The sequence below is a fragment of the Dasypus novemcinctus genome, chromosome 5 (assembly GCF_030445035.2).
Source record: "Dasypus novemcinctus isolate mDasNov1 chromosome 5, mDasNov1.1.hap2, whole genome shotgun sequence".
In the NCBI taxonomy this organism is placed as follows: domain Eukaryota; kingdom Metazoa; phylum Chordata; class Mammalia; order Cingulata; family Dasypodidae; genus Dasypus; species Dasypus novemcinctus.
Genome location: NC_080677.1, coordinates 93,939,209 through 93,954,031, shown reverse-complemented (window position 1 = coordinate 93,954,031; position 14,823 = coordinate 93,939,209). Strand labels below are relative to the sequence as shown.

Here is a 14,823-nt window from a genome sequence, read left to right as displayed (position 1 = left end):
ATCTCTGCTTAAAATTCTCCATCCTACTTTCCAACAGAAACATTTTTGAGTACATTTATAAGACCTAACTCCAAAAGTATACTGGAAAAGAGCTAAGAGAGAAGGATAGAAATGATAAAATGATCTGGTCAGACTCAAAAAATAATGTTAAAGGAAAAGAGATAAAGCGATAATAAATCATGTTAAGTTACATTCCAATGAAGTACTAAAATGCTTTAACTAAAATATTATTTAAGATACATGGGCAAGAAAAGGGCATTGAAAAGTTTTCTTTCCTAGAGAAATATTTCTAAAGATATTTGTTTTGATAAAACAAATTTGGTTGTACAAATTTCATAATTGAATAGAATGTGTGCAGTTTGAGATCATGGGAAGTATCTAAGAGAATGGGAAAAGGAAGTAAAATAATAGTGTTTATAGTCTTTCTCAACTTATGTTTCTAGACCCTCCACTAATGCAGTAATAGATGAGTTATGTTAAATACAGTACTCCAAAAAGACTAAAGGAAGTCAATGATGAAGCAATGCAGATAGGCTATACTATACAGACGTACTGAAAAGCATACACTTGTTTCATAATTTAAAATGGGAAAATCTGCCTCATTTTCTTCTCTCTTTCATTCCTGCCACTATGGAATTGTGCCCCCTAATACAGTGTTAGCACATAAACATTGCTGCAGATTCTGTGTTCTAGAGCACAAAGATAAGAAAAACAACAGAGCTAAAACATGATCTTTGTACAGACTAATAAAGTATACAAATGCCCAGCAATATTGATTGAAAGAGAGAGGGGAAGATGGGGAAGGTGGAGGGGGAGCAGGAGGGAGAAGACCATGGAAATTTTAAAAATACAGAAAGAATATAATGAAAAATATTATGTGGATAAATTTGAAAACCTAAATGAAATAAACAACTGCCTTGAAATTAACTAAAATACAGCTGGTTAAGAAAGAAACTCAAGTCCATCTCCTTTTTCCTCTTTTTATTCCCTTTTCTTCCTGAAAAAAATTTAGTCTAAAAGTCATCAGGTAGGTATACTCTTTCATTGCTGTAACAAATTCTAATAAATGTAGTGGCTTAAAACAACACAAATTTATTATTTTACATCCCTGGAGGAGAGAAGTCAAAATGGATTGGCAGGGCTGTGTTACATCTGGGGCTCTAAGGGATGTTTCCTTTTCTTTTCCAGGTTCTAGAAGTTACCGAAGGCCTTGGCGCATGGCCACTTCACTCTAAGCTCTGTTTCCAATCATATCTTCTTTTACTCTTATCCTCCCTTCTCCCTCTTGTGATTACATTGATGCTGCCCAGGTAATCTTCCCATTTTAAGATCCCTAATTTAATCACACCTGCTAAGCCCTTTTTGCCATAATAAGTAGCATATTCACAGGTTCAGGATTAAGATGTGAGCATTGGGGGGCAATGCTGAGGCCAAAGAGTCCTAGGGTCAGGTGAAAAGGGCAATCACACAGGAAGGCTAGCCAGTGTGGGCTGCTAGTGCGGTAAGGAGGGTGTCTACTCGGGGGCAGCCTGGCACAGGATGTTGGAGCCTGGCTGGGGGAGGACAGCATCATTCAAGGGACAGCCGGAGCAGTGCTGGAACACAGGCACAGTGAGGGGTCATCAGTGTTCAAGGGGAAGAAGTATCCTTCTGTGGAGAAACAGAACCCAAGCAAAATGAGAAGGGCATCCTCCTGGGAGGACAGCCCAGTGCTGGGAGCTGGATCCTGAGTGGGATGAGGAGGGCAACCACACCGGCAGGGAGTGGATGGCTTGGTGGTGGTTTCTGAGCCCAGGCCTGGTGAGGAGGATGCCATCTGGATCAGAGGCAACCCTGGCACAGGATGTCAGAGCCTGGGTGACATGACAGGGTGCTCATGTGAAGGTGGGGTGCTGCAGTGAAGTGAGATTGACTGCCTTCAGGGGGTTGACCAAATAAGTAAATATTTTGAAGATAATGGGATCCAGGTTTCTCACTTTTGGAGAAGGGAATTAAAAATATGAAAACAGAGAAAAACTGGAATGAGCCCTACAATAATAGATTGAATTTGGAGGTATCTATGTGAACTCATGGTTCCTGACATATATACAGCCAATAGCTATATAAATACAGGAATAAATACAGAGACATATTTGTATGTGTATATATATATATAAACACATACATATATTTTCCATTTCTATCTACTGAGCCTGGGAGCAGTGATATTCCAATAGCAAGGAATACTTAGTGCCTAGATATTGATTTCTAAATACCATTCTTCCCTAAAAGGAACCAGGACTCCTTGGGAAAATGGCTGATTCCAGGGATGAGGAAGGAAGATGAGTTTGAAATATCTTCTTGGATATTTCCAAGAATAATGGGACATGTTAAAAGTACACAGATCGAAGGGGATCCCATTGCCTGAGTCTTGGAAAATTTGCACAGCGAAATAAATCATCATAATACTAGATTCTAACCCATTGAATATAATGAGCCTTTTCTGGTTAAATATTATAAATGGGAAGTTTGGTTAAGAATAGGATATTCACATCACTTCAAATAATTCCCTAAACAATAAGTATTTATTTATAAAAGGAGAAAGAGTAGTAACTCTACAGTAGAGAAGTCTAACAAATGCTACATTGATGAAATAACCAAAGTTTATCTCACCAACAGTAGGAAAAATCAAAATCACGTGCTGTCTGTTAAGATGCAATGAGAAAAACATATCACCTTTAGAATATTCTTTCCAAAGATGCAGCATCTGAATCTAATCATGAAGAAACATCAGACAAATGCAAATAGTTTCTATGAAATAAGTGGGTTGGTATTTACAAAATTCTTGAGAACATGAAAGTCAAGGAGAGATTATGAAATTGTTTCAGGGTGAAAGACTGAAGAGATATGTCAACTTAATGTAACGTGTTATTCTGGGATTGAATTTTTTGCTGTGGAGAAAAGAAGAGATAAGGTGTTTTTTTTTGTTTGTTTGTTTTGGAGCACACATTGAACTTCAATTATCTGTAAAATATTATTTTTTAAGTTGGGTGTTGGACACATAGTTGTTCCTTGTTCTATTATCTATAGTTTTGGGTTTTGTCTGAAATTTTTCATAAAAGTTTAAAAAGTAAGCATCACTTACCAAACTATCCACATCTATGCTGGAGTTCACAGCCCACTGCAATGTACTCATGATATTCATGGCTAAAGTTAGAATAATACCAACTGTTCCTTCTCCTTCACCTATAGATGGAAAAAATATATTTGTAAGTGTCTTGAATTTTTTAGGAACAAAAAATCACATGCTGTATTTCTTTTTTCTGGGAACCACTTCATTTAAACTTAGCTTACAACACACATCACATGAAAGTCACATTTCAATTTTGTGCTGATTTTAGCCTTTCTTTCATCTCAGTTCACCACAGCATCTAACAGTAGCATTCATACTCTGCACATAGTGAGCATGCAATATTTTAAATTGAACAGTGATTGGATATTAGGAAAGGACTGCCTTGAAGAGGTACCAAAGTGACTGTTGGCGTTGTATAGGTGCCAGCTTTGTTTCTTCTACTGTTACTATAAGTAATAATATCATCAAAGACTAAAATGGGCAATAAAAATATTTATTTTGTGTCTATAAGTGCTCCTCTATGAAGAATTTACGAGAAGAGTTTTATAGAATAGTCATAAAATTCTTGAGTTTGCCATTTGGGAGAGAAGATTTATCTTTATTAAAAAACAAAAAGCCAGTTCATATGGAAAAGAACAGCACTCAAGTGGTTAATTAGGGCAAATGCTTTTACAAGGCTGGAAATAATTAAATAATTAAGATTGATAAAATACTTAATATTTATGGCCATAAGTTTTTTTTACATGAATGTCCTTAAGTTATTATAAATCTAGGTTACCAAGTCCCAAATGAAGACAGATCTTTTATGTATGATGCATGAAGAAAATGTCATGGAAATTGTCCTCAGATTCAAACATTGGGAGAAAGACAAAGTATTTCAATCAAAAAAATTTTTTCTACAGTTTCTTTAACAGATGACAACTCATAGATAACAAGTATAGGTTAGATTTATCCAGAGGTTTCAGATACTGGGTATCTGGAGGTGAAGACGAAAATAAGATAATTTTTAAATAATAACAATAAAAGTAATATAATATTTATTGGGTACTTGTGATGATCCAGACACTAAGTATTTTCCACAAATTATCACATTTAATACTCACCACAGACCTCTGCAGTGCATACTATTGTTATAACTATTTTCAGATTAGGAAAATGAGGGACTTAGAAAGCTTAATTAATGTGTGCAAGTTCATATAGCTGAAGAGCAGTACAGCCAGCATTGATATTAGCTGTGTGGCCAGAATCCACTATGGTTGAACACCTAATATGACGCCACATGTTTTGACTATCATGCCTAGCAAATCAGTACCCAATCATACTTTTTTTTTTTTAAGATTTATTTTATTTATTTCTCTCCCCCCGAGTTGACTGCTCTCTGTGTCCATTTGCTGTGTGTTCTTCTGTGACCGCTTCTATCCTTATCAGCGGCACCGGGAATCTGTGTTTCTTTTTGTTGTGTCATCTTGTGTCAGCTCTCTGTGTGTGTAGTGCCATTCTTGGGCAGGCTGCACTTTCTCGCGTGCTGGGCGGCTCTCCTTACGGGGCGCACTCCTTGCGCGTGGGGCTCCCCTACGCGTGGACACCCTTGCGTGGCAGGGCACTCCTTGTGTGCATCAGCACTGCGCATGGGCCAGCTCCACACGGGTCCAGGAAGCCTGGGGTTTGAACCACGGACCTCCCATGTGGTAGGCAGATGCCCTATCCATTGGGCCAAGTCCGCTTCCCCCCAATCATACTCTTAACCATTATTTTATATATGGTTATATTTTATATAAACCAATACATAATATATTGGTTTGAATTAATTGTTAACAAATCTTTGTTCATGTAAGTCAGTTCTCTTTTTTCCTGTTTCAAACACCTTAAAGGAACCTTTGTATTTTTTTAAAAGGTGTATTTTTTAAAAGGGATTTAGTTCATTTGTCTGTCCACTTGTTCTTCTTTCCTAGGATCATTTTCCTCCGCCCCAGCTGAGGCCACATGTGTGGTAGACCTATTATTCTTACCACACCTGAACTGGGAGAGAGAAGCACTGTGATCAATTCAGGGAGGTTGAATAGAAAGGCCATGTAAAATCAAGGTGGTACAGCCCTAGTAACCTGGAAAATCAGTTTTCAGACAGAGAAATGCATGAAGCAGCCACAGAAAGGAGGCAGGACAGCATCTGGCATCAAGAGATGGAAACAACTGTACCTGACTCTCTAATGGCTGCTCCAGTTCTCAGGAGAATCTGAGGCCCAACTGTGCCTCCTGCCCTGGGCTTCCATGTGGTACTCCTTTAACTCTCCAATAAATACTTCTTTTGGGTTTGAGCACGATTCTATTCCTAAACCAAACAATCCCTCATATCTGGCATTTGCTTTGAATCTTTGTCCATTGTCACATAGATACTATATTCATCAACACTTCCATAGCTCAGAAATTCAACTTCTTAAATTAGAGGACTGCATTTGTTTAAATAAATTTTTTATCATTAATTATTTTTTTCACCCAAATGTCCTAAAATACAGCACACTTGCATTTGAAAAATATGGCATATTTAAGTTACTTTGCTTACTTCTGTAGCAGTTTTATTTTCCATAAAATTCACATTAGAATAATTGATTTTGCTAGCTGGTGGTTAAAAGAACAAAACTTACTGGGGAGGGGGACTGGATGTGGGTGGGTGTGTTTGTAAATGCGAATGTTTCTTTTCCCCTATGCAAAGAGCTCTTTAATAAACAGATCTACTTTTTGAACCAAGTCCCCTTTACTAATATGAGAGTGAAGAGACGATTTTTTTCCCTTTCAATCACAGATTTGCTATCTGACATGTCCTGTGTCCCAGTTTTTTTTAACTGTAAAGCAGGGATAAAACTACATAAAACTCTAATTCAAAGAAATCTTTTGATCAACAATAAAGCAACAAAATTTTTATTAATAAAACTCCTCCCAAAATCTCTTTTAAAATATCTGAAAGTTTAACTGATAAGAATATAGCAGTTTATACATTGACAAATTTTCAAATTAAATGCACAACTAAATAGTTAATAAGTTCATAGTACCTGTTGTTAAAATGGAAATGAAGGTAACAGCAATGAAGAAGATGACAAAAATCATTTCTATCCTCATTTGGAACCAGCGTAGTGTTGATAGGTACAGGAACCAGTTGGCAGTATGCAAATTCAGAGCTTTGTGGAACAGAGCTTCAAAGTAAGGCTGACGTCCAAAGGCACGAAGTGTCCACAGTCCTTTTAAACTTGTAACAAGATGAGTGAAAATTGGGCTTCTGGCTGTGAAATAGTCCCATAGAAAACAATTCAAATCAAATAAGTATGGAATGCAAATTCATACTGCAATGTACCTGAAAAAGACTAACTTAAAAGAGGAATTACCCAGCAATGACATTGGTTAGAAAGGTTTTTCACTCTCATGCCATACTTTTAATAGATGTGATTTGTTTTATTTTGTTTTTTAATGAGTTGCTGTCTGTTTTTACTTGGTCAACATGGACAGGAACTTACTATAAAATGACTGCCATTATTTATTCTTTTATCTTGGCTACCACTGGACATTTTTTCTGGCTAATTCTAAATCAATCACTGCTGAGAGGAAAAAAAAGTTTATCTTTTAGGACAATTTATTCAGTGCTTCAATTAAGAAAGTTCTACATAACTTAACTCAGCTAATAACTTCCAATGCAGAAACACACAGGAAATGTAGCCCCTGAAAATACACCCACCCCAAGACAGGAACGGAAAAATGTGCTCCCCAAACAGCACAAGCAGTGTTCAGGGACTCACAGAAGTGCAGACCCCAGCATATAAAAGAAACATGTCTGAAGACAACAAGACAGAAGAAAGATTTTATCCGGTATTGATTAGGAACCCAGAGAAATGTTTAGTAAAAATAGCACTATCATTTTTCAAATTTAATTTATATAAGTGAATTATGAATGAATACTGATATATAGAGCCTGGTAAGATGTTACACACTTGTTCTAAAATGGTAACGAATCATGTGGTCATTAGTTAACAAAAACAGTCCAGGCATTCTTTGTAATTCACAGCGTCACACAATGCAAGAGTTTAAAAGGAGGAAAAAGATCTTGCAAGCAGAGATTAATAAAAGAGTTCAGATTCGCTAAGTAGCTCTTACGGATTTTTTTCCAGGGTAAGTGTTACATTTTCAAAAGTCATACCTTCAGATTCCAGTTGTTTGAGTTGCTGTGAGGTGTGAAGGAAGTATGCTCTCAATAGAACAAACGCAACTATCACAGGCACTGTTGCTAGGAAGATGTAGGGTTTTAAAATCGAGACTACGGCTACAGCACCAATCACAATTAACAGCAGCTGTAGGGACAAAGAAAACATATTGGTGAGTAATATTTTGCACGTTGCAGAATGATCAAGTGTGATGGTGATAAGCTAAATAAGTTCTTCACACGCTGCCCCATTCTTTTTTTTTTTTTTTAATTGACTTTGTAATAATATTACATTAAAAATATATATGTGAGGTCCCATTCAACCCCACCCCCCCAACCCCCCCTCCCTCCCCCAACAACACTCGTTCCCATCATCATGACACATCCATTGGATTTGGTAAGTACATCTTTGGGCACCTCTGCACCTCATAGACAATGGTTCACATCATGGCCCATACTCTCCTCCATTCCATCCAGTGGGCCCTGTGAGGATTTACAATGTCCGGTGATTACCTCTGAAGCACCATCCAGGGCAGCTCCATGTCCCAAAGACGCCTCCACCTCTCATCTCTTCCTGCCTTTCCCCATACCCATCGTCCACCATGTCCACTTTTCCCAATCCAATGCCACTTCTTCTATGTGGACATTGGATTGGTTGTGTCCATTGTACCTCTATGTCAAGAGGAGGCTCAGATTCCACATGGATGCTGGATGCAATCCTCCCATTTTCAGTTGTAATCACTCTAGGCTCCATGGTGTGGTGGTTGTCCTTAACTGCCCCATTCTTAACAAAGGGCAGGTGTCTTTTTCTAAAATACTGTTTAGGTCTCAGATAATAACTTTTTTGAAGTTCTTAAAACATGGCGCTCTTTGATCTAGGGATATTCTCATTTGTCATATACCTTAAAAGTGCTCAATGCTAAATAAATTTTTTAAGCCTGATATTTTTAAAAAATAAACTTTTTATTCTGAAACAATTTTTGTATGAATATGATTTTTGAGATTTAATTTATTCAATTTTTGAGGAATCAAGCATGGATTCTGGGGCCTTTTGAGTCAGAAAATTCTGTTTTAAATATAGCCTAGGTCACTTAGGTGAGTTACCTAATTCCTCTGAACCTAATTTTCTTGTGTTTAAGATTTAAAAATATATATTTGTGGCAGTTTAGATTATTTATGATCCCCAAAATGAGAAGGATTATGCTTGTAAACTGGTCTTTTCCTCTGGTGTGATACCCTTTGTTTGTTATTAAATTCAAACTTTTAAGTTTACTTGACAAAAGATTAGGGCTTTGATTCGACCACGTCAGTAAGGCACAACTCAGGGTTAAGGCCTCACCCACTTGGTGGGCTGATATAAATGGACACTCACACAGGAAGAGCGAGAACTCCATAGATGCCAGAGGAAAGGAGACTCAAACACCTAAAGCCCAGGGAAAGACAAGCCATTCGCCTGATTGTTTGCAGCTGAGAAAGCCTGGAAAGAAACAAGCCCTATGCCAGACTGATATTGGAAGCCCTGAGAGATGAGCCTACAGCTGAGATCCAAAGAAGTTGGACCCACGGAGCCTTAAGAGGAAGAAGAAGGAGAGACCAAGCTGTGATCGCCCACCATCTTGCTTCAACACATGGTAATAGGCTGGTAAGAATGCAACCTTGAGTTGGACTCTTTGGGCCCTTGTAACTGTAAACTTTTACCTCAAATAAATACCTTTTATAAAAGCCAACAGATTTCTGGTACTTTACATCAGTACCCCTTTGGCTGACTAATATAATACTTAATAAATTTTACTCCCCTTCCCAACTCTTTTGTCCTCCTTGCTTGAGAAAATTAGAAACACCCTGGAATCTCAAAAAAGATTTTGTGGTATGACTAATTTAAGTTGACTTTTGACAATTTTTCCTCACATATTCAGTCAAAATCATTTTTGCATTTCAGTCGAGCCCATCTGTTATAGCATCAAGTTATCCACCAAAAAATTACAGCCCTATGGGCAATCCCAGAGAGAAACCAGCAAGACTGGTACTCTTCATGATCAAGATGAAAACTTAAATTATATATTTCTACATGATGCTTAATTCATGCATTTTAAAAAGAAAAGGTCTGTTAACGTTTACTCCACAATAAACAATAGGAATAAGCTATTAATAAAGAAATTGTCAGCAACAAGGTCTAGAAAGATAAGCCTATTTTAACATGTATGCTAATCAGTGAGCCAGTTCTCTACCAATTAACAACACATGCACTGTCTAGCTGAGATGGTGGAACAGGTAACATCTGGGCAGATAAGGGCAAGGAAGGAGGTGATGCTCAGACAGGCATAAATATTCTTTGAACAGGTTGTCAATTTCATCTAAAACTTCAAGTAATCTATCTCAGTGACACTTCCCTAAGGAGAAAATACCCCTCGGTCTCCGATCATCCATTTCTACAATAGCAGCCCCTTATTCATTCAAACAACAAATGTATCAGGCACTGGGCTAAGTGCATGACTCTTCTCTATCCCATTCTTGCCCTAAAAGGGGAATCAATACAATGAGAGAGTCCCAAGTACTCTAGTTCCTATATGATACCATGCTTCACTCATGGCAATGTACAGTTTTTTAACATGGGCCAATTTCTTTTTCGAAATAGGGTCTTTGGAAGGAAAAAGGGAGAAAAATTAAGATTCAAGCATGATTAATTGAGGAAACCAATTTAACTCAACTGGGCCATTACATTAAATATTGGTATTTCTGAAAGATAAAAGTTGTTACATTGATAGTATAGAAACATTCAGCTCTCAGGATCAGCATCTTTCATTTGCTGTTGATAGCTGTAAAGTGCACTGTGTTCATTTTGACTTGTCCTATTTTTACCATATAATTCCAATCAGGGGCTTTTTTCATTATAATGGTGGTAGGAAAAGTGGTATGTATACATAAGGAACACACTAGCTTTTACCTCATTTTCTACTGAAATCATTGTTTTTATAATGATTACTGATATGGTGGAGATTCTTAGAAATGAAACTGTAACTATTATGTTAGAATAGATGGGATCTGGGTAGTCAACTGACATATATCACAGTAGGTTGTACACTAGATCGGAGAAGAATGGCGAATGTGGAAGTAAAGTAACTTTCACAAGGTAATCTGATTTCTAGCAACTACAATCATCCAGAATATAGCCCAAAACCAAAAGTAAGTGAAAAATAATTCTAAGCATTAAGAAAAATAACTCCATTTACTACTTAAGAGACTATTCTTATGTATAGAGGTCTGAGCCTAATAATTTAGCACCATGTACAAAATTCTTTAAAGGAACTGGTTTCATATATTTTATATTCTGATTATGCAAAGAAAACCTTAAATTCTACCCTAGATTTTAATTCACAATGGATGAGAAACAAGTCATTTCTGACTAGGTGGTATTAGTGACAGGACAACATGAAAATGTGAGCATAGACTTCTAATTTCCGTTCAACTTTACTCCAGTCTTAAACTTTCTCCCGGGGGACAGGGGAAATCAACAGACTATAAAAACCTGCAAGGTACCATCCACCCATACTCCTAAGAACTGGGCAGCACATTTTCACTCAAAAGCATTCCTTACACTGGAAACCACACGGAGTTGCCTGTGAAACCAGAGCAGATGATAATAATGAAGGATCACTTTGAAATACAAGGGAAAAAAGCTGATTTTAAACTATGCAATGAACCAGAGATTTGGAATTCACTTCATAAATGATAGGGAGTCCTTGAGAATTTTTAAGCAAGGGATTAAGGGATTAATAGAATGAATAGATTTAAAAAAAAAAAAAAAAAAGATGTGAAAGACCCAGTACAGAGCAAAGTAGCAGGACTCAGTGTATATTGCATTTTGGATTAAGAGAGAAGAAGAAATAAAAAAGAATCTTAAGGTTTTTGAGTTCAAGAATAGAAGACTTGGATATTTTAAAATATGTATGCTTCTTTTTCATGAAAAATTTATTCACCCAAACATAGAGGTGAGTAAGATGGTAGAATACAAAGTTTTTTTCCACTTGGCTTCATGTATAAATCTGTCACTCAAGGTCGAATTCCATTGTGGCATTCTGATCCACGTAACTTTAGAATTAAAAGGGACCATCCTCAGGTTTATCATCCCCATTTTGCAGGGGAGAAACTTGAGATCCTCAGAGACTAAATATCTGGTTCAAGACAAAACAGTGTGACCGGCTGAACAAAACCTAGATCTTCCATTTTCATTATACAATGTACCAATAGAGAAAGCAAATTTGCAATAACATTATCAAGTAGAGTGAAATGAGCCTTAGACTGACTGATTCAGAAGATACTCAGTAGACCTCAGAAGTAGGGAAAAAATGACCAAGGTGCCATCATTTGCAAATGCATTTGCAGTCATGTCAAGATGCTCATGTTGCAGTCTGTACCCAACTTAATAACATTATAGATGAGACCAGTTATTTACAATCCTAGTACAAGAAACAAATTTTCAGCATTTAAAGACACATTGCTTGGAATGCATGAACTCAAAAGAACTACAGGCAGCTGTTGTGAGTTGTGTGACTAAACAGAGCAAACTGAAGGAAACCCGAGATGCCAAAGTTCATTTGTAATTGTAAATGTGTTTGTGTCAATCACTTCAGATGAGGCAAACTGACAGTCTGGTTTTACTCTACCTGCCAAAGTGAGCTGTGTCTACACATGAATGTGGTAGTTCCTATTTTGGTTTATAGGTTGTCTCAAGCAGTACTAATATTTGCAGGTAGCAGGAGTCACTGCGGGGAGAATGACTCACCCCAAGATGGGCAGCAGACTGTTAACAACTGTTTCTCCAAGGAGCTTCTTGAGACAGTTTTAGATTAGACACTTGATCTAAACCAGGCACGCATCTGTGCTCAAACCTGGTCCAAAGGCCAATGTTATCCACTCCCAAGACACCTTAAGTGGAGTCCTAATGCAGTATCCCCTAGGTAAGCTTCATCTCCATCTTTCCTTGACCCTCTCCACTCCAGTCTTTCATCTCCTGAGCCATGTTACCCTGCAGGCCTATTTCAAGTCTATCTCCCAGACCTTGCCCTCAATTTTCCTTTCATATCTCACCTGCTTTAAACTTGGATGTACTTCTGTCCATGCACGATGGTGCTTACTATGAGATAACTGGCTAGCTAATCTGTACCAAAGTGTTAATGGATAAGGCTGGGTTAAAGTGTAAACCACTCAGGGACTCATTCTTTTCAATTTTAACAAAAGCCTTTTGAAGATAGGTGGGCTTCCATCAAAAAGTGATGCCAAAGCCCAAATGACATTACTCTGTGGCTAGTGATACAGGGAAGGTAATGTTTTATGCTTCTCAAATCACAACCAAATAGTTTTTACATATAAATGTGGGATTGCTTTGAGTTTGAGTCAGGTAAACAGTTCTGTCTTATTACTGAAATTACTAGATTGATGTCTATTTTAAAGAGTTTTGTTATTCACAAAATTCACACAATAAACAAAATTTCAATTTTCAATCAAATGAAAAATGAGCAAGAACTCATTTACTTTTTTCAAAATTATTTTTAAGAAAAGCAGTATGACAAATACAAAGATAATAATATCTTACAGACCTGGATGAAGTCAAATATGGTAAGAGGCAGAAGATCATCCAAAATTGCTATATCTTTGGAGAATCTATTAAGTATCCCACCTATAATATAAAGAAGGTATAATGGAAGATAAATTGATCAAAAATCAATATTTTTAAAAAGACATCGTTATATTTAATACTAAATTTGGGTCATAGTAAATGGGAACTCAAATAGAATTAGCATGTAACCAGATAAATAAGGACTTCAAAAATGTTAGTGTTACACAAATATTCTGAGTAACTGTATATTTAAATTATTATCTATTGTTAAGCCTTTATAAAATACAAATTCCTATAAGATTCAGGCAAAATCCAATGCCTTTAATAGAGCTCTTATTATAAATAATATCAAAATGAGTACTCATCTTACTATTTGTAGAGAGTTGAGTTACATTCCCCACAAAAGGCCTGCTCAGGTACCAACCCCTGGTTCTGTGGGTGTGAACCTATTTATAAATGGGAAATCTGAAGCTGTTATTAGTTAATATGTGCCCAAACTGAATGAGGTGGGCCTTAATTCAGTATGGCTGAAGTCTTTAGAAGCATAGAAAATTGGACACAGAAGGGGAAAACACAGGGGGCAGCCAAAAGCTGGAAGTCAATGGGACTTGGAAGAGAAGGAAGATGCCTCCATATGCATTGTCATGTGACAGAAAACTGAAGGTCCAAGGATCACTAACATTCAACCCCAGAAAGCCTCAGTCTTTAGGGAGAAAGCATCACCTTGTTAATGCCTCGATTTTGGACTTTGCCTAGCCTTAAAACTGTGATCCAATAAATTCCCATTGTTTAAGCCAGCCCATTGTATGGTGTTTGTTTTAGCAGCCTCAAACAAAACTACAACCGCACACTTGCAGCCCTGAATGTAATGATAATTTATTGAATATGCTGTCTTCACTTCCCTTATATCAGTATTCCATAATATATAGTTCCCCCACACCCATGGCTTCCATCCTTTCTTGCCAAACCTCTGCACAATCAGTGGCTGCTTCACCTCTCTGCCTGCCCACTATGTAGGCATTTTTGGCCATGTTTTCTCTCTCTACCTTCTGCACTGGCAGTCTAAGCTTCAGTCTGTCTCCTAAATTCCAGACTGCCATTTATAAGTCTGATCATTTGTTCTTTTGATGATAAAAGTTACAAATGGAGTGTCAACTATGTGCCAGACACAATGCTGGTGCTGAGATAACAGAGGTGAATGGGCCATGCTCCTCGCCCTTAGGGATTCATTGTCTAAGGGGGAGTTAAACATAAAAGGTAACATAATACTGTATGAACAAAGAGATATTCAATCTTATCAATCACCTCCCATTAACAGCAGGATAAAGTCCAAAATTCTTAGTTTAATATTAAATGCTTTCCATCTTTTATTCTTATACCACCTACAGAGTGCAAGCTTCCTCAAACATTGTTTCAGCCAAACTGGCCTCTACTTTGAATACACTCCACACTTTCCTATCACTCCACATATTCCCATGTGGTTTCTTCTCCTTGAAAATCCTTTTATTTCATTTTAACTTATCAAAATCTATATCTCTTTCCTGGCCCAACTTAGATGCCCCCTTGCAAGGAAACATCAGTGTTTGCACCAGCTGGAATAAATCACTTCCTCCTCTGAACACACTTAATAAATTTAATATCTTGTTCAGCATTTAACCTCTGTGTTAGAGTGATTATATATATGCCTTATATCATAGTCACTTGTGTATATATCTTATCTCTTTTTCTAGACTGTTAGTTGCTAGAGGTCAATGGGCCTATGTCACATATTTATTTTTGTATACCCAAAGCACCGGCAAAAAGTCTTACATGTAGCAATTATTCAATATATATTTATTGATTTAAGTCACTATCTCTTAGCCTTTCATTCATAATACGTTCTTCAGCATATCTAATTTCACGTATTTG

The 14,823-nt window shown here is 37.1% G+C and overlaps 1 protein-coding gene across 2 annotated transcripts in view; it reads right to left on the bottom strand.

Annotated features, from left to right (window-relative positions):
• CFTR (CF transmembrane conductance regulator) overlaps nucleotides 1-14,823 on the bottom strand; it is a 199,564-nt gene that overhangs the window by 54,531 nt on the left and 130,210 nt on the right. For both annotated transcript variants that reach the window (XM_058297260.2, XM_058297261.2), the window contains exons 18-21: nucleotides 12,896-12,975; nucleotides 7,296-7,446; nucleotides 6,160-6,387; nucleotides 3,125-3,225 (exon numbers count right to left, since the gene is read on the bottom strand). In XM_058297260.2, coding sequence (XP_058153243.1) covers nucleotides 3,125-3,225; nucleotides 6,160-6,387; nucleotides 7,296-7,446; nucleotides 12,896-12,975 — 560 coding nt within the window. The remainder of the gene's footprint in view (nucleotides 1-3,124; nucleotides 3,226-6,159; nucleotides 6,388-7,295; nucleotides 7,447-12,895; nucleotides 12,976-14,823) is intronic.